The sequence below is a fragment of the Sceloporus undulatus genome, chromosome 3 (genome assembly GCF_019175285.1).
Source record: "Sceloporus undulatus isolate JIND9_A2432 ecotype Alabama chromosome 3, SceUnd_v1.1, whole genome shotgun sequence".
NCBI classification, from domain to species: domain Eukaryota; kingdom Metazoa; phylum Chordata; class Lepidosauria; order Squamata; family Phrynosomatidae; genus Sceloporus; species Sceloporus undulatus.
This window is the reverse complement of record NC_056524.1, coordinates 274,885,945-274,906,116: the sequence shown is the minus strand read 5'-3', so window position 1 is coordinate 274,906,116 and position 20,172 is coordinate 274,885,945. Positions and strand designations below refer to the sequence as shown.

The following is a 20,172-nucleotide window of genomic DNA, read 5'->3' as shown; positions in this document are numbered from 1 at the left end:
CATGTTAGTCTGTAAAATCAGTATGCAAAGGGATCTTGTAGCACTTTCAAATTTCCACTAAACGGCAGTACCTTTAAGGGGCCAACCAAAATGCACACTATACATGTGTAATGGCAACACTCCTTCACCTTATGGCAGTCCTATGGGGTTTTCTAATCCCACCCCGCTGCCACCAATTTATGTAACAAACCCCCTTTCTTATATGGCAGGCGCTTGGGACTTTTATTCTCTCATCGCTGCCACCAAATATGTAACGACTCTTTATGCTCTACCACCAAATATAATTGATGACCGCACCCTGTTTAAAACTCAGGTTCACAGTATTATATAATATAGTAGTGTGGAAATAATATATATGGCTAACAAGCCTTTAGATAAAACAAAATATGAACTTTATTGAACAAAGGGTTTGAACAGCTATGACTTGAACTGAATGGCATTAAAGAGCTGTTAGTTCAGGCAGGTGTTACTTCGTTACACTGGTACTCTTTCCTTCGTTACTGATATCCTTTAACCACCTCAGGACTTTCCTGCCCCTCTTTAGGCCATTCTTTTTACTAACTCAGCCATCAAGGCTTTAATATCTCTCCGGAAATTAGTTAACCGAAGCCCCTCTTTCTGAGTCTGGCTACACTGAGTCTCTCGTTTCTAGACCCCCAAACTAACACTGTCCCTCTCTGGACCTTGGTCTGTTATCAACACCCCCAATAACAAAATACTGTCCCCTCAGGAACTATCGGAACACAGTCCTCTCTTGGACTCTACTGTTCCCCAACTGAACTCCATTCTAAACCCTAACTGACAAAACCAACTGCCAATCGGAATCTTCAAACTCCTCAGCCAGCACCTGATTGGCTTAGGGTCTCTGGCTTCTGATTGGCTGGTTTTTGAGTCAGTTCCTCACAAACTGTTGCAAGCTTTCAAAGCTCCACTGGCTTCTTCATTATTATTATTATTAACCTTTATTTATAAAGCGCTGTAAGTTTACACAGCGCTGTACATCAATTTTTAGTCAGACGGTTCCCTGCCCTCAGGCTTACAATCTAAAAGACACGACACAAAAGGGGAAGGGAGTGGTGGTGGGGAATAGGATCAGGTCCAGCAGATCTTTTCCACCTCCGAGGCCTGGACCAAGGCAGATGGACTGGAGGAAGGGCTTGGCTTCTTGATGGATGGTTAGAAGGAGGCTTCCTGGGTCAGAGAGGGGCTCACCTCTGGGAATGCTTCTCTAAACAATATAGTCTTTAATTCAGTTTTGAAACTGGGCAGAGAAGTGATGAGGTGTGCATGTGGGGGAAGAAGGTTCCAGGAGTAAGGGGCAGCAAGCGAGAAGGGACGAATTTGGGAGGGGGCAGTGGTAGTCCTACACTGTGACAGGAGACCCTGACTACCAGAGCGGAGGGTGCGAGTAGGAATGTAAGGAGAAAGAAGGTCAGATAAGTAAGGAGGGGCCAACCCATGGAGGGCTTTGAAAGTCAGTAACAAAAGCTTGTACCGGATGCGGAAGGGGAAGGGGAGCCAATGAAGGGAGGATAAAAGAGGAGAAACATGGTCAAAGCGGCGAGCGGATGTGACAATACGGGCAGCTGAATACTGGACAGATATTAAAGGATGGAGGTGTGAAAGAGGAAGCCCTGTTAGAAGGAGGTTACAATAATCTAGTCGCGAAACCACTAGGGCATGGACTAGTCTTGGCAGTAGAGGCTGAGAGGAATGGACGGATCTTGGCAATGTTGTGGAGAAAGAATCTACAGGTCTTGGCGGTGGCCTGGATCTGGGGAATAAATGACAGGGAAGAGTCAAAAATGAAGCCAAGACTGCGGGCTTGATGAACCGGTTGAATAGAAGTGTCGTCAACAGAAACAGAAAGGCAATATTGGAGGGAGGGTTTAGGTGGAAAGACGAGAAGCTCAGTCTTAGACATGTTGAGCTTCAAGCGCCAAAGCCGCATCCACTGAGAGATGGCAGTCAGACAAGAAGAAACTTGCTGTTCAAGCCCCGTCGAAAGGTCAGGGGTGGAGAGATACAGCTGAGTGTTGTCGGCATACAAATGATAGGAGAAACCAAAAGAACTGATGAGTTTACCTAGAGACAGTGTGTATAGAGAGAACAGAAGGGGACCCAAGACAGAGCCCTGGGGAACTCCAACAGATAGCGGAACAGAGGATGAAGTCTGACCACCTGTGACCACTGCAAAAGATCTATCTGACAAGTAAGAGTTAAACCAGTCGAGAGCAGAGTCGGCGAACCCAAGGTCAGAAAGTAAATGAACCAGGAGACAGTGATCAACAGTGTCAAAGGCTGCAGACAAATCAAGAAGAATGAGAATAGAGCAGAGTCCATTTGCCTTGGCCCGCAAGAGATCATTTGAGATCTTGGTGAGGGCTGTCTCTGTAGAGTTCCCTGGGCGGAAGCCAGATTGGAAGGGGTCTAGGATGGAGTTGGCTTCAAGAAACTTAATACAGCGAGAATAAATAAAATAAATTCATCAGGCAAGGTGTTAAAAGCCATGCTTGCGGGGGGGGGGGGGGGTGAAGTTGTTAAATCATAGGCCTGCCTTTTTCTGTTTCTGTTCTCAGTTCAGATGGCATGGAGGGGTACGTCTTTCAGGCTGGCATCGCCTCCTTCTGGCCTTGTGGCAACCGGCAGATTTTCAGAGTCCAAGAAATTTAACATCTACAGTATTTGAAACACACAAAAAATGCTTCCTTTGAAATCTAGTCTGTCTCCAGAAAGAAGTTGGCAGCATGAGCTTTTGCAGACCTGAGTCTCTTTCCTCAGATGCATTTGGTTATTTGCCCTACAAGATCTCTTTGCATAAGAAGCTTGAACTTACATTTCTTTGAGCGTTGTTAGCTTTTATTTGGGAACGTCCTCCATTTTGCTGGAATGTCCCACATTTCATTGCGCCTTGATGGGGTTACTGGGGCAGCTGGTCAGCCTGGCTTGGCCGAGGGTTCATGCCACGTTAAGGGACAAGTCCCCAAATTTGCCCATCCTGGGGTCTCTCTCTTCCAGGGCTGCCAGAATCCCTGCGGTGGTGCGTCTTCTCCCCGGCGGAGATTCAGAAGTGCAGCGAGATGGCTTTGGCTTTCCAGAAGCAACGCCTGAAGCCCATGATCCGCTGCGTCTCGGCCGAGTCCCGCCATCTCTGCATGGAGCAGATCCAGGTGGGCTTCGGTCTGGTGGGGCTCTCCGTGGCTGTTTTGGGTGGTCAGCTGGTGGTGTAGTGCCGCCACAGACTCTATGCGTGACCAGCTACATGCAGCCGAAGGCAGGCTGACCAGACACTCTCCTTTTCCAGGATGTGCCTGTTGGCAGTTCAAGTTTCCTAAGGCTTCAGCCTTTGTTTAGGAAACAAAAACATCTAAACATCAAAAAAATCAAAGCTAAACCTATGAGGGCCTAGCTTTCAATCATCAGAGTTAACAGCGGATGGTTCTCTGTCTAAGGACTGAGACTGACTCAGAAACAACACAAGTAGTTTGCAGTTTAAACAAAAGTTTACTAGTAGTTTGAATCTACATATGCATAGATGCTCCATCCTAACCTAGCCATTGAATAGTTCAGATAGAAGAAGAAATTTTTATCTCAGCATCTTTCCCCAAAACATTGAAAGAGATGGAGGAACAGCAGAAGCAAAGGAGTATAGTGTCTAGATCAAGGGAAGTCATAGTGCCACTGTATTCTGCTCTGCTCAGGCCCCACCTGGAATAACACTGTGTCCAATTCTGGGCAGAACAATTCAAAAAGCATGTGGAGAAACTGGAGCCATGTGTCCAAAGGAGGTCGACTAAAATGGTGAAGGGTCTGGAAACCATGAAGCCCTTTGAGGAACAACTCAGGGATCTGGGGATGTTTAGCCTGGAGAAAAGAAGGCTAAGAGGTGATATGACAGCCCTGTTTAAATACTTGAAGGGAGGCCATATTGAGGAGGGAGCAAGCTTGTTTTCTGCTGCTCCAGAGAACAGGACACAATGGAGCAATGGATTCAAATTACAGGAAAAGAGATTCCAGCTCAACATTAGGAGGAACTTCCTGAGAGTAAGGGCTGTTGGACAGTGGAGCAAAACAGCGTAGTGGAGTCTCCTTCTTTGGAGGTCTCTAAGCAGAGGCTGGATTGCCATCTGTCAATGGGGATGCTTTGATGGAGAGTTCCTGCATGGCCGAAGGGGGCTGAACTGGATGGCCCTTGGGGTCTCTTCCAACTCTATGATTCTATGAGAATCTCTGTGTCTAAAGGGAAGTGCCCTGAATCCCATGGTTTGTTTAGCAATTTACAAAAGTATTTATTGCCCTGTGATTCAGTAGGACCATGGAGTTGGTGGAGTTGGACCATAGAGTTAGAATCATAGAATCATAGAGTTGGAAGAGACCGCAAGGGCCCTGATCCAGTCCAACCCCATTCTGCCATGCAGGAACTCCCAATCAAAGCATCCTCATTGACAGATGGCCATCCAGCCTCTGCTTAAAAAACCTCCAAGGAAGGAGACTCCACCACAATCTCCGAGGAAGACGTGTGTTCCACTGTCAAACAGCCCTTACTCTCAGGAAGTTCTTCCTAATGTTGAGCTGGAATCTCTTTTCCTGTAGCTTGCATCCATTGTTACGGGTCCTGTTCTCTGGAGCAGCAGAAAACAAGCTTGAATCATACAAGAGACCACAAGGGATTTTTGAATGAGAGTAGTCAGCAGAGATGGCATGCAGGATGGTCTCTTCCTTATGGCAGAATGGGGTTGAACTGGGTAACCCCTGGGGTCCCTTCAAACTCGGGTCAGAGGCCACAGGCCTGGGCCTGCAGGACCCGAGCAGGGAGGTATTGGACAGGGGCTCTTGGCGTCATCACCGTGTGTTGAGATGGATTCAGAAGCAGCTATCAACAACAAACCCGAGTTCTCCTTGCCCACCATGGATATTGGGTACAGTGTGGTGCCAGCCGGGCAGGCGACGGGCACCTTGGCGCCAGGGCATCCCACCACTTCCCCTTGACTCACCACTTTCAACGACGGCTGCTTTCACACCCTGTCCCTGTTTCTGCTTTCCTTTCAGAAAAGGGCCATTGATGCCGTGACTCTGGCCGGAGAGGATATTTACACAGCTGGGCGGGACTTCGGCTTGGTGCCGGCTGCAGGGGAAAGCTACGCAGGTGAGGCCAGAGAGAAGCCAGGCCTTGTGGGGGGACAGAGGGAGGACAGGCCACTCTTTGTCCCCAGCCAGCCACCCTGAGGGTCTCTGGGGGCTCTCTGGGGCCTGTGGGAAGCCAGAGATGGGGGGAGAATGCCCTGCCAGGGTTGCCCTGGAAGTCTTTCAACAGAGGCTGGATGGCCACCTCTCACAGTTGCTTTGATTGAGAGTTTCTGCATGGCAGAATGGGTTTGGACTGGATGGCCCTTAGGTCTCTTCCAACTACTGTATATGATTCTATGATTGTATGATTCTATGACTTGCCTGGTCATGCTTCCTCTTGCTTGGCGGCCCAAGGGAGGGGGCATGTGCATGCATATTTGGGGGGTTCAAATATACCTGTCCCCAAGACCTGCACTTTGGATCCCATCGGAATGGAAGGCAGGGAGCTCGGTGGACGCTAGCTTGGCTTGTGCCCACTGGATGGAGATGGCAGTGCCCAGAGGGTCAGAGCCCTTGATCCCTGTGCTGCTCCACTGCCCTTCCTTTTCTACATCTGGCCCTTCATGCCAGAGGGGACCCTTCCCTCTTAGGGTCTCCCCCCATAGCCCCCTGGCAGCGCACCAGGCACCATTGCCAAGGATCTCTTCCCCAGCCAGTTCCTCCATGGGGTCTTGGGTTTGGGGGATAAGTGTGAGGTCAGAGGTCAGAGGGCCTTCTTCCCACTGTGTGTCTATCTGTCTCTCCAGAGGGGGACACCAACAGCACCTATTACGCTGTGGCCGTGGTGAGGCGGGCGGCACAGGATGGCGATGGTGCCTTCACCATCCATGAGCTCCGCGGGAGGAGATCCTGCCACACAGGCTTCGGCCGGAGGGCTGGCTGGACCCTGCCGGTGGGCCTCCTCCTCAGCAAGGGCCTGATCCAGTCTCGGGGGTGCAGCGTCCTTGAGGGTGAGTCAGGGACGGAGGGATGGGGGGCTGCTCTTGGGGATTGCAGTGCTTCTCTCTCATGGGCAGCAGGGCATATGTCAGGCTTTGAGGATGTCGCTCAGCCCCCTTCCTCTGAAAGACTCTTGACCCTTCCTAGATTCACCGAATCAGGGCAACACTGCGAGGCTGGCTGGGCTGAGAGGTAGCAAGCATCCCAGCCCAGTGTGGAGATTTGAATCCAGGACCCAGCTTTCCTTCTATCTCGCCTTCCCTTTATGCCACATGCACTAAGGCAGGGTGACCAGACGTCCTCTTTTTCCAGGACATGCGGCAGGGTGACCAGACGTCCTCTTTTTTCAGGACATGCCCTACATTTCTACCTTCTGTCCAGGAAGAATCCCACAATGTCCTTCATTTTGAGCAGAACCAAGAAGCAGGAATTGATATTTCTAGGAGAGTTTCTAGCTTTTATTTGGCCAAGTCCTCAATTTTTCTTGAATGCCCTACATTTTGAGGTGCCTTCTCCTCCTTTGCAGTTAGGAGGATATGTAAGGCAAAGATGGGAGGGTGGGACATGGGAGGGGCTCTGTGTGTTGTTGCACTACACAAACCCCGTGTGTCTGTGCCACCCAAGGATGATGGACATTGCAGTCCCGCATCCCTTGGCTGACTGGTCCTCAGGCCCTCTGCCAGGGTGACTGAGGGAAGGCCAGGCCAGGGCCCTTCTTGTCCCCTTGGCATCCTCAGGGTCCTGACCCACCCAGCCTGCCTCTCTCTCCTTCCAGCCGTGAGCACCTTTTTCTCCGCCAGCTGTGTCCCCACTGACCGGCCCAAGGGCTTCCCACCCAACCTATGCAGACTCTGCGCCGGAGATGAAGATGGCAACCACAAGTGCGAGGCCAGTGACCGGGAGCGCTACTTTGGCTACACTGGAGCCTTCAGGTGAGGAGCCACCAGGCAGAGGTGGCCCATGGTATATTTTGTCATCTCCTCCTGGCCCCTGAGATTGCTTGATCCATGACCTCCGGGGCCAAGCTTTGCCCCAGCCTCCCCTTTCTTCCTCCCTGGCATTCCTTGCCTGCACCCCCTTTGTGGCATGTGGGGCGGCCATGGCTGCTATGTTGCATTGGGGGAGAGAGGAGCCCTCTCCAAAAAAGTGAGGTTCCTCCACGCTCGCCCCTATGCCTTGCCCATAGCCCTCCCCAGGCTCTGCATCCTCTTGGAGCCTGTGACCCGAGGGCCACAAACTCTCAGGGCCCTTCCAAGGAGTCCTGGTGGAAAACAGGCCCCCAGAGCTGGTGTGGGTGGGTTTATCATTTATCATAAAATACTGATGATGATGATGATGATGATGGGTTAGGCTCCCATCTGAATTCTGGAATGTTGTGTCCAGTTCTGGGCACCACAATTAAAAAAAGATATTGAGAAACTGGAGCCTGTCCAAAGGAGGGCGACTAAAATGGTAAAGGGTCTGGAAACCATGAAGCCCTATGAGGAGAGACTTAGGGAGCTGGGGATGTTTAGCCTGGAGAAGAGATGGTTAAGAGGTGATATGAGAGCCCCGTTTAAATACTTGAAGGGATGTCATAGTCAGGAGGGAGGAAGCTTGTTTTCTGCTGCTCCAGAGAATGGGACACAATGGATGCAAGCTACAGGAAAAGAGATTCCACCTCAACATTGGGAGGAACTTCCTGACAGTAAGAACTATTCAATGATGGAAGGCGCTTCCTCGGAGATTGTGGTGGAGTCTCCTTCCTTGGAGGTCTTTAAACAGAGGCTGGATAGCCATATGTCAGGGATGCTTTGATTGAGCGTTTCTGCATGGCAGAAGGGGTCAGACTGGATCAGGGCCCTTGCGGTCTCTTCCAGCTCTATGATTCTAGTTTCTGAAATGCTTTCCTGCTTGTAAGGAAGGGGGGGGCACTCTCAAAATGGGTGGGTGGGATTCCTCCCTTGCAGAGGAGGAGACAATCCCCTCACCTGGTGCTGGCCCACACTGTCCAGGTGCAAGCTCTTTCTTGCCCAGCTGAGGAAGCACCAAGGGTGAGTGAGCAAGGGGTCCACACCTGGAGCCCCCTGTTCCAGAATGGATAGAGAGATGGGACCCATAGGGAAAGAGGAGGTGGAGTGAAGGGCCAGTGCTGCCTTACTCTATGAAGTCGTCTAAAAAAGTGCCACTGAAGGGCCTTCTTCACTCCCCCCGCTGCCATCTGATCTCTGAGGGCATTCTCCTCCCCCAAGAAAAATAGCCCTTTATGTCTTTCCCCCCTCAGCCTGTGCTCAGGGGCCCCCAAGCAAGCCTGGTGGCTTTTCTGTGGGGATTCCCCCCACTCCTTTTCTGGATGCCATGCAGAAAGATGAATCTTGTCGCAGAGACGGAAAGAGACCCAGGTGCACACTGTTGGAATGTAGTAGTAAAAGTTGGTATATTTTAAGCGCAGCAGCGTGTGAGCCAACAGTATCTGTCTAGCTGACCTTCTGGCAATTAAACAAGATACATTGGAAAGGTAAAAATAAGACTTGCTTTATTGTTATGAAGAATTCATCTGGGATCTGAAAAGTAAGTAGTCAGTAGAGAAAAAACCATATTGTGGCAGAGGAGTCCCTACAGCTGACTCCTATGCATGCAGGTAAGAAGAAGAACATCCTTAGAGGGACATCCTTGTGGCTGCATTCTTCTTGGACCAAGGCAAGAAGGAGAAAGGGGCAAACCATTAACTTTTAGTAGGGAGTTGGAGGAGATAGGAGACAGGAGGTGACCTCCTTACAGTCACACTGACCAAATGCCCATAGAGATAATCAATGCAGCTGTAAGGAAGTCAATCCCCTTTCTCCCAATTCTACAGATACAAGCTTTGATGCAATATTCCAACACACACTCTTGTTGTGTGTGTGCATACTAATGGTGATGGCATAGGGCTGTGCTGCCATCCACAAAGTGGTATGTGTGTGTTTGTGTGTAGGATGGATCCAGGCCTGCAAGCTCGGCTCCCCAAAAGAAAACAGGGGCCCGCAGTGCTCAGGTTGGCAGCAGACACTGACCGCCCGGTGTCGCCTCCATCCCTTAGGGTCGTGTTGCCTGCCAGGGTCTGCTCCTGATGCCTGATTTTCACCCATTGCTGCTCTTTCCATTGCAGGTGTCTGGCAGAGGGTCATGGAGAGGTGGCCTTTGTCAAGCACACCTCGGTCTTTGAGAACACGGATGGTACGTGGCTCCCTCCTCTTGTCCTTTGGAGGGTGAGGGATAGAAGCAGCTCTCTCCCCAGAAAGCCCCTTTGGCCCCCTTGAGCAGCACTTTTGTGTCTTCCTGCTTTCCAGGCCGCAATGCCGCACCCTGGGCCTCTGGGCTGCACTCAGCTGACTTCCAGCTCCTGTGTCCCAATGGGGCCCGCGCTGAGGTGGACCAGTTTGCCAACTGCCACTGGGGGCGAGTGCCCCCACGGGCCATCATGGTCCACCCAGAGACCAACCCTTTGGCTGTCTACGGACTTCTGGACCGGGCTCAGGTACTGCTACAGCTGCTGTGGTGGCCTTGTTGGGTGGGTGACCTACAAGGATGGCAGAGGGGTCTCTGAAACCGACCGGCTACGTCCTCCCTTCACCACCTGGAAGTGCGGGGGGCATCCATTTTCTCTGGAGAACTGGCCAGAGGCCGGCCAGAAGGAAGAAGTGGGGAAGGGTGCTGGCCATCACAGCAGCTGCGAGGGAGGGTCTCCCTGGTCTGATGCAAACCCTGCTTGGCTTCCAGGATTTCTTTGGAGCTGAGAACAACAGCAATGGATTCAAGATGTTCAATTCCTCTGACTTCCATGGGCAAGACTTGATTTTCAGGGATGCCACCACGGCCATTGTGACTGCTGGGGAAAGGACCACCACTGACGCCTGGCTGGGGCAGATGTTCCTGGAGGCGATGGAGGGCTGGGAGTCCTTCTCCTCCTCCCAATGCTCCAAAGCAGGTGAGCCCGCCTATCCAGCACTGCCACACCAAACCCTTTGACACCCCTCTTCCAGGGGTCCTGCCCCATACTGAACACTCATTGTCAGGCCCCTCTGGGTGAATTTGTCAGGGCTGCCCAGGAGGGTGGCAAAAGGACCACAGGGCCTTTTCCCCAGAGGCTGAGTAAACCAGCTTCCAGGCAGGCTTCCTGCATTTCCCTCATCCCAAGGGGCCTGGCTGAAGACATTCTGCTTTGCCAAAGGCTTTCCTAAGCTTCTGGGAGCCTTGCAAGGGCTTGACTACTGCTGCCGTGGCTGCCTGTGTCTGCCTCCGCAACCTCTCTCATCAATTTGAGGAGAGAAAAAGTAGAGCAGAAATCCTGCAAATACCCAAGAATTTTTAAGCAAGGAAAATGGGCACAAGGACTCACAAGCAAACCCTATGAGTGAAGCTGAAGGCTTCCATCCATAGTTTTTTGTGGGTTTGTGGGGTTCTGTGGCCATGTTCTAGAAGAGCTTATTCCTGACATTTCACCAGCATCTGTGGCTGGCATCTTCAGAGAATCCTACAAGCTCACACCTTCCAGATTTAGGGAAGGCAGGGAATGCCCTTCAAAGGGGTGAATGCACAGAGTGGCCAGACATATCCTCCTTTTCCAGGACATGTCTTCCATTCCAACCTTCTGTCTGGGAGGAATTCTGAAACGTCCTCCATTTTGAGCATGACTAGGAAGCAGGAACTATATTTATCTGAGTGTTCCATAGAATCGTAGAGTTGGAAGAGACCACAAGGGCCATCCAGCCCAACCCCCTCTTGCCATGCAGCTTTTGTTGTGGAATGTCCCTCATTTTTCTTGAATATCCTACATTTAATAATAATAATAATAATAATAATAATAATAATATTTATTTGTATACCGCCCTCTGGCAAACCAATCCGGGCGGTTAACAACAGTAAAATATAAAATATGACAATTAAAAACACTTTATCCCTCCCCCCCTTAAGACAGTATTAAATAGTATAACATATTAAAAATACAATATCAAGGATAAAAACAGCAATTAAAACTAAAAACCCTGATATCCCTCTGTTGATCCTCAACCATCTCTAAGATGGGGCCACGGGAGGAATGAGGGAATCAGGGAACCTGGGAACCTGGGCCGGGATGGTTAATCTGGAAAGGCCTGCCGGAAGAGATCCGTCTTGACCGCTTTTTTAAAGCTGTCTAATGATGTTATCTGACGGATCTCATCCGGCAGGTTGTTCCATGGTGCCTTGTCCTCCTTTGTGGCTAGGACATATGGTCACCCTGTGAATGCACCAACATCTTCCTATGCAACTGCTTACCTGCATTCTAGGTGTGTGGTGGTGGCTTTTAGAAACAGAATAGACTAGGATCTGTTCCTAAAACCCGAGACAGAGAAGCTCAGTCGGTTGTCCAGGGAGGCCTTTGTGGAAGCTGCTAAAAAAAAAGATCTGACCGGGCTTTATTGCAGGAAGAAGGTCAAAGAGAGGCTAGGGTGGGGAAGAAGACCAGTTCTGAGCACCAAAAACTCTCCTCCAGGTGTAGCAGCTGAGCAGCATAGTGGGATGGGCTTAGTGGTCAGAGTGCAGGGTGAGGGCCACTCCGTCCCCATTCCCCCATGGAACTGATCCATGCTCCTCATGCTCTCAGCCAGGCCCACTTCAAAGGTCATTGCAAGAGCGGGCACCGCATACAAAGCACTGGATCTGTTTTAGGCAGGGTGGGAGGAAAAGTGGAGATGTGGGTGGGCAAACTCAACAGGGAGCTGGCACTTTGCCCATGTGCTTGGCAAAAGGGGCAGCCATCTGGGTCCAAAAGAGGGGCAGAAGGCAGTGGCAGCAGCCCCTATACTCTGACGGTACCTCTTCTTTTCCAGCTGCCAGGCCCGGGAACCTCTGCCTCCTGCTCCTGATGCTAATCCTTTTTGCGCGCTGCTTCTCTGCATGATCTGAGTGCCAACAGCCAAGCAAGCAAAATGCAGTTGTGCTCTCAGACATCGGCTCACTGGCTGAAGAATGTGGCACTTCACCTCCTTCTTGACCCTCTGCCTTTGGCGGCCCTGTCCCTCCACTCTTCCCTTGGGGAGATGGAGTGCCCCTAAATTCTCTGAAGGCCTCAGGTGTGCCATTCACCTCCGGTGCCCCATGGGAAGGCCCAGGCCATTTTGGAGGGGAGGTGATCCATATCCCCTCTTCTTCTCTTTGCAGATGTTTGCCCTGAAGTTCTCTGTACCAGTTCATGTACTGGGTAACTCCCTTGAGATTCCCACAAATTGAATGAATGGGGCACAAGCAGTGGGGTGGAGGCATATATTGAGGAAAGTCATTCCCATAGGATGCCTGGGGCCAGGAAGGGGCACAGTCTGGCAGAAGGAAGGACTGTGGCACATGCCATTCGCCTGGAGCACAGAGGGGACCTCCTGCCACATGGACTGTGGAGGGAAACATTTGGCTGCAGTGGGATCTTGGTCTGTAGCATGCTCAGGATGGAGGCCCTTCTCCTGATGCTGGGGTCTCTGCCCTCTGCACCTGTTTCTGACCCTGCACTATTTTAATAAAGATCCAGTTGGTCATAACCAGAGCCTCCTCATAACCCCTGTATACTTGCAGTAGGGCTCAAAACAGTACCATTTGGCGCAAGAGATAGCAGAGTCAAATGATCCAGCGCAGCGACTGGGTGTACTTAGACAGCTGTGGGCAAGGAAAAAGTCCTTTACAGCTGAGTATAATTTACCAGGCATTCTGACCGTACCAAAGGGGTAGACTGGAGGTTATAGGTTTACTGTATTATGGTTTGGGGGCGGTGAGAAAACAGAAATAGTGAAAGAGTTCTGATATCTGGGATCAAACATTGATAGGGATGGGACTGCAGCCAGGAAATCAGAAGATGAGAAATGGAGAGAGCAGCTATTAAAGAATTAGAAAAGATCCTAAAATGCAATGATTGATCTCTGCCAATGAGAGGCACCCACAGCATTTGTTCTCCACCTTCAACGCCTTGCTTAAACCTCCCTCTCCTCCCGTCTCTTCATCATTCTCTCCTAATGACTTTGCTAACTATTTCATCTCTAAGATTACAACCATTTGCTCTGAGATAGTCCCTCCTGATTCTTCTTCTGCTCTTAATCTTCTATCGCCTTCGCCTAACAAATTTTCTGTCTTTCCTCCTGCTTCTTTGGATGAACTCTCTTCACTTCTGAACTCTTCCAAACCTGCAACCTGTCCTCTTGATCCAATTCCTACTCGTCTTCTTATTTCTATAGCTCCCTCTTTTCTGCCCTCGCTTCTCCATATCTTCAATCTCTCTCTCTCTACAGGCTCCTTCCCTTCGGACTTCAAACATGCTCTCATTTCCTTCTCTTGACCCCTCCTCTTTCTCTAGCTATCGTCCGATTTCTCTTCTCTCCTTTCTTTCTAAGGTTTTGGAACGGGTTGTTAATTCTCGCTGTCTTGAGTTTCTTGAAACCAACTCCATCCTTGATCCCTTTCAGTCTGGTTTCCGCCCAAAGCATTCCACAGAGACAGCCCTCACTAAGATCTCCAATGACCTTTTACAGGCCAAGGCTAATGGCCTTTACTCTGTTCTCATCCTTCTTGATCTGTCTGCAGCCTTTGACACCGTCGATCACTGTCTTCTAGTTGATATACTCTCTGACCTTGGGTTCTCAGACTCTGTTCTCGACTGGTTTAGATCTTACATGTCTGGCAGATCTTTTGCAGTAGTTGCAGGGGGTCAGACTTCTTCTCCTGTTCCCTTCTCTGTTGGAGTTCCCCAGGGCTCTGTTCTGGGTCCCTTCTGTTTTCTCTCTACACACTGTCCTTAGGAAAACTCATTAGCTCCTTTGGTTTCTCCTACCATCTCTATGCCGATGACACCCAGCTGTATCTTTCTGCCCCTGACCTTTCTCCAAGGCTTGAACAGCCAGTTTCATCTTGCCTTACAGCTGTCTTGCAGTGGATGCGCCATCGGCGTTTGAAGCTCAACATGTCCAAGACGGAGCTTCTTGTCTTTCCTCCTAAGCCCACCCTTCAACACTCCTTTTCTGTCTCTGTGGACAACATTTCTATTCAACCAGTTCAGCAAGCCCTTAGTCTCTGTCTCTGTGGACAACATTTCTATTCAACCAGTTCAGCAAGCCCTTAGTCTTGGTTACATCTTTGACTCTTCTCTGTCGTGTGTCCCTCAGATCCAGACCACAGCCAAGGCTTGTCGATTGCCAAAATCCGACCATATCTCTCCACCTCTTCTGCCAAGATCCTGGTCCATGCCCTACTGATCTCACGACTGGATTCCTGTAACGTCCTCCTGGCTGGGCTTCCTCTTTCTCACCTCCGTCCTTTAATCTCTGTCCAGCATTCAGCTGCAGGCATTATCACTTCCACCCACCGCTCTGACCATATCTCTCCTGTCTTGGCATCCCTTCACTGGCTCCCCCTCCCTTTCCGCATTCAGTATAAGCTCCTGCTGTCGACATTTAAAGCCCTCCATGGACTGGCCCCTCCTGACTTATCAGACCTTCTTTCCCCTCACCTTCCCACTCCGTTGTTCCCTCCGTTCTGGTAGTCAAGGTCTGCTGTCTCAGCCCAGGATTTCCTCTGCCCCATCCCGGATTCGCCCCTTTTCACTTGCTGCCCCTCATTCCTGGAACCTTCTTCCCCCGCGAGACACAAGGGCCCTGATCACTTCTTTAACCAGCTTCAAAATGGAGTTGAAGACCATCCTGTTCAGAGAAACTTTCTCAGGCATTGCATAATTGTCGCTTGGTATTTGATGTTCTTTTGTTGCCTGTTTTATCGAACCATTTCCTGTATTGCTATGTACTTTATATGTATTATCCTACTAGAGAGGCAGGCTAGCTCCAAGAGGCCTCCCTGGAAGAAGATTAACCACCAGTTATGAAGCCAAGCCCTCCCTCCAGTCCCTCTGCCTTGGTCCAGGCCTCAGAGGAACTGCTGGCCCTCATCCCCTTCCCCACCACCATTCCCTTCTTCTTTTGTGTCGTGTCTTTTTAGATTGTAAGCCTGAGGGCAGGGAACCATATAATTAAAAACACTGTATGTACAACGCTGTGTAAATTTACAGCGCTTTATAAATAAAGGTTAATAATAATAATAACGATATACTACACAAAAGTTAGAATCATCCAAGCCACTGTATTCCCCATTACAATGTATGGATGTGAGAAAGGTCACCCACTGGATTTGAACCCTGGCCTCCAGTCACAGTCCAGTGCTCAAGCCACTATACTAGGCTGGCTCAAGAGTTCAGTCCCAGTCCTTTGGCTCCCTCTTGCGGCCAAAATGTCATTTGGTCATATCCAGAAAGCATGTCCAGGGTTGGGTTTTTAAAATAGAATCACAGAGTTGGAAGAGACCTCAAGGGCCATCCAACCCAAACCCCTCCTGCCATGCAGGAACTCACACTCAAAGCATCCTCAACAGATGGCCATCCACCCTCTGTTTGAAAAGAGCCTCAAAAGAAGGAAACTCCACCATGGTCTGGGTCAGTCCATTCCTTTGTTGAACAGACCTTACTGTCAGGAAGTTCCTCCTAATGTTGAGCTGGAATATCTTTTCCTGCAGTTTGCATCCATTGTGTCGTATTCTCTGGAGCAGCAGAAAACAAGCTTGCTCCATCCCCAACATGAGAGTCCTTCAAATACTTAAACAGGGCTGTCATATCACCTCTTAACCCTGATTAAGCATTTGAAGGGGTGTCACAATGAGAATGGAGCAAGCTTGTTGGCATGTTGGCCATATAGCAAAGTACAATTACAACTCTCACCCACAAAACAGTGTCACCTCTATTGGGCTAAGCAAAATGCACAAGACAGTCGAATTTTTAGAAACTGCAGTGGCTTCTTCTTCATCAGGTAAAAGGGTTAAAAATCATACAGGAGAAGAAGAAATGAAAATCATGATGTCACAGGCCTCCTGGGGCTCCCTTGTGGTCACTCACCTGAGACTGCAAGGTAATAATAATAAATAATAAAGTTTTTATTTATATCCCGCACCTTCCTTCGATCAGGGCGGCTTACAGTATAAAATTTAAAACAACAATACATACAATAAAATCCAAAACACATCACATATAAACAATAATAAAAAACACAGGCTAAAAGCCCCAAAGCCCTTCCTCTTGGCCACGAAAGAGGAGGGAGGCCCACAGGATTTTTAATCGGGGAATGCCTGTTGGAACAGGAAGGTCTTCAAATCCTTCCTGAATTGGGCCAGGGTGGTAGTCGAGCGGAGCTCAGTGGGCAGCGTATTCCAAAGGGCTGGGGCAGCAGTGGAAAATGTCCTCCTTGTGGTGGAGGACAATCTAGCCCCAGGCACCTTCAGTAGCTGCTGCCCAGATGTCCTGAGGGTGCGAGGCGGAATGTACGGGGAGAGGCGATCCTTTAGGTAACCTGGACCCAAGCCATTTAGGGCTTTATAGGTAATAACCAACGCCTTATATTGGGCCCAGAAGCGGATAGGCAACCAATGGAGATCTTTCAATGCCGGTGTTATATGGCTGGTCCTGGGAGCACCAGTGACGAGCCGGGCTGCCATGTTCTGAACCATTTGCAGCTTCCGAGTTTGATATAAGGGTTGCCCCAAGTAGAGTACATTGCAGAAATCCAATCTCGAGGTTACCAGAGCATGTACAACAGTTTCTAGGTCCCTCTGGGCCAGGTATGGGCGCAGCTGGCGAATAAGCCGAAGCTGATAACAGGTGCTCTTGACCGTCGCGTTCACCTGAGCTGTCAGGTGAAGCGACGAGTCAAGAAGCACCCCCAGACTGCGCACGGAGTCCTTCACAGGGAGCGTGACCCCGTTCAGGACAGGTGGAACCACCGCCATTCCTGGACCAGGGGAACCTACAACTAGTACCTCCGTTTTCTCTGGATTCAATTTGAGTCGGTTTTCCCTCATCCAGCCCATTACTGACTCCAGACAGGCCACGAGAGGAGAGACGCCATCCCCAGTCACTGCATCAGTCGGAGACATAGAGAAAATGATTTGGGTGTCATCAGCGTACTGATAAGCCCGCGCCCCATGTCTCCGGATGATCTCTCCCAGCGGTTTCATGTAAATGTTAAATTGCATGGGAGACAGAATGGCCCCTTGAGGGACCCCAGTTTTAAGGGGCCTCTCATCGGAGCACACATCTCCCAGCTGCACCATCTGGGACCTCCCCGAGAGGTAGGAACGGAACCACTGGAGCGCAGTGCCCCCGATTCCCACCTCTGCCAGGCGTCCCAGAAGGATACCATGGTCTATGGTATCGAAAGCCGCTGAGATGTCCAAGAGCACCAGCAGGGACACGCTTCCCCTGTCGATGCCCAGACGGAGATCATCGACCAAGGCGACCATGGCCGTCTCAACCCCGTAACCCGCCCGGAAGCCAGTTTGAAATGGGTCCAGATAATCCGTTTCATCCAAGACCGCCTGAAGCTGGATTGCAACCGCTCTCTCAATCACCTTTCCCAAAAATGGTAGCAGTGAAATAGGCTGATAATTATTATATACCAGGGGGTCGAGGGAGGGCTTTTTTAGAATAGGTTTTACTATGGCCAATTTCAGTTGTGATGGAAATTGCCCATCCCTCAAAGATGTATTAACTATGTGGCGTAACAAAGTTGTTACCGCCGATCCCCCCTGGGCCACTAACCACGAGGGACAGGGATCGAGAGAGCAGGTTGTCTTCCGAACACTTCCGAGGATCTTGTCCACATCCTCGGTACTCACCGACTCAAACCGATCCAGTTTAATAAAGTCCACGGAGGCTCCGGACACCTCTACCTTAGGTTCTGCCATAATGTCGGCGTTCAGACCTTCGCTTATACGAGAGGTTTTATCCGCAAAAAAGTCGTTAAATAAGTCACAGCAGGCCTTAGTAGGTTCAAGGATCTGGTTCTGAGCGGGAGGGAGCTGAGTTAGCTCCCTGACCACCCTGAACAACTCTGCCGGACGCGACTCTGCGGACACAATACGAGCACCATAGAACGAATTCTTTGCTGCTCGTATTGCCTCTCCGTAGTCGTCTAACAGTTGGTCTAGGAGAGCCTTGTCGTCTAAGCAAAGGTGTTTCCGCCAACGGTACTCTAGCCGTCGCAGTGCCCGCTTCCTTGCCCGGAGATCTTCCGTATACCAGGGCTTGCATTTGGAAGCGGGCCTGAGAGGGCGCTTAGGAGCGATACTGTATATAGCCCTTGAAAGACCGGTATTCCAGATACCGGTGAGGGCATCAACAGAGTCGCCGTCGCTTCCAACCATGGACCCCTCTAAGGCTTCCTGGAACCTTTTGGGTTCCATCAGCCTTCGAGGGTGGACCATCCTAACTGGTCCGCCACCCCCGGGGGGGATCTGGGTGGAGACCTTGATTTTCGCCTCTACCAGGAAATGATCCGTCCATGACAGGGGGGCAACATTAGCTATTATTATTATTAGTAAAACATTGCTGGACGGCAGTGCAGCTGTATTTCTCCAAAAGGAACATTCCCTATATGGGAAAGGTATCTAAATTGTATAAAATATTGATTCATAGGGAATTAGAGTTGGAAACTGTGACGGAAACAATGATAAAGTGGGCTCAAGAAATTGGACATGTTATACCATTTGAAAATTGGGAAAAAGCATGGATGCAGTCAGATAAATTTACATGCTCCCAAGACTTTAAAGAAAATTATTTAAAAACAAAAGGAACATTCCCAAACTCTATTTTCCCCAAGGAACAAGTCAGCATTCTGGTCCTGTCTCTGTGCCTCTCTGACTCTTCAGATGATTTGGACTGCAGCTAGCTCCTGTTGTTGTTGTGTGCCTTCAAGTTATTTCCACTTTATGGAGACCTTAAGATGAATGGGGTTTTCTTGGCAAGATTGTTGAAAGGAGGTTTGCCATGGCCTTCCCTTGAGGCTGAGAGGTCTTTAAGCCAAGGCTTAATGGCCATCTGTCGGGTATGCTTTCATTGAGAGTTCCTGCATGACAGAATGGGGTTGGACTGGATGGCCCTTGCAGTCATTCCAACTCTATGATTCTCTAATCTCTTTCTTTGATAAAATGACCATCTTGGTAGATGAAGGGAATGCTGTGGATGTAGTATATCTTGATTTCAGTAAGGCCTTTGACAAGGTTTCCCATGTTTGCAAGTATAACAAGCTTGTAAAATGTGGGTTAGACAAAGTAACTGTTACATGGATTTGTAATTGGTTGACCAACCGAACCCAAAGGATGGTCAGCAATGGTTCCTTTTCATCCTGGAGAGAAGTGACCAGTGGGGTGTCCAGTGGGGCTCTGTCCTGGGGCCAGTGCTATTCAACATCTTTATCAATGACTTGGAGGACAAAATTGGAGGCATACTTATCAAATTTGCAGATGACACCAAATTATCTGTAAGTTTTATAGTTTGTAACTTCTAATGGGATGTTGTTACTACTTTGTCGGTAACACGTGTTATGTCGGGTTTTTATATCACTTTTTGCTGTACACCACTGTGATCTAATCTGGAATAGCTGTATATAAATACATTATTATTATTATTAGGAGGAGGAATAGCTAATACTCCAGAGGACAGGATCAAGATTCAAAATGACCTGAATAGACTAGAAAGCTGGGCCAAAGCTAACAAAATGAAATTCAACACCGAGAAACGTAAAGTACTGCACTTAGGGCAGAAAAACAAAATGCACAGATATAGGATTATGGGGGACACCTGGCTGAATGAAACTACGTGTGAAAGGGATCTGGAAGTCCAAGTAGACCACAAGTTGAACATGAGTCAAGAGTGTGATGCGGCAGCTAAAAAGGCCAATGCTATTTTAGGCTGCATCAATAGAAGTATAGTGTCTAGATCAAGAGAAGTAATAGTGTCACTGTATTCTGCTCTGATTAGGCCCCACCTGGAATATTGTGTCCAGTTTTGGGCACCACAATTCAGAAAGGACATTGAGAAACTGGAGCCATGTGTCCAGAGGAGGGGAACCAAAATGGTGAAGAGTCTGGAAACCATGAAGCCCTATGAGGAGCAACTGAGGGAACTGTTGGGGAAGTTCAGCCTGGAGAAGAGAAGGTTAAGAGGTGATATGACAGCCCTGTTTAAATATCTGAAGGGATGTCATATTGAGGAGGGAGCAAGCTTGTTTTCTGCTGCTCCAGAGAACAGGACCCGGA

The 20,172-nt window shown here is 49.6% G+C and overlaps 1 protein-coding gene across 1 annotated transcript in view; it reads left to right on the top strand.

The window, feature by feature from the left end:
* The window catches only part of MELTF (melanotransferrin), a 34,781-nt gene extending 22,188 nt beyond the window's left edge, over positions 1–12,593 (top strand). Inside the window, exons 9-16 of the mRNA XM_042458396.1 lie at positions 3,019–3,170; positions 5,050–5,146; positions 5,874–6,077; positions 6,842–6,998; positions 9,194–9,261; positions 9,375–9,562; positions 9,805–10,012; positions 11,895–12,593. Of these exons, the coding sequence (XP_042314330.1) occupies positions 3,019–3,170; positions 5,050–5,146; positions 5,874–6,077; positions 6,842–6,998; positions 9,194–9,261; positions 9,375–9,562; positions 9,805–10,012; positions 11,895–11,965 (1,145 nt within the window). The 3' untranslated portion in view covers positions 11,966–12,593. The remainder of the gene's footprint in view (positions 1–3,018; positions 3,171–5,049; positions 5,147–5,873; positions 6,078–6,841; positions 6,999–9,193; positions 9,262–9,374; positions 9,563–9,804; positions 10,013–11,894) is intronic.
* The last annotated feature ends 7,579 nt before the right edge of the window (positions 12,594–20,172 follow it).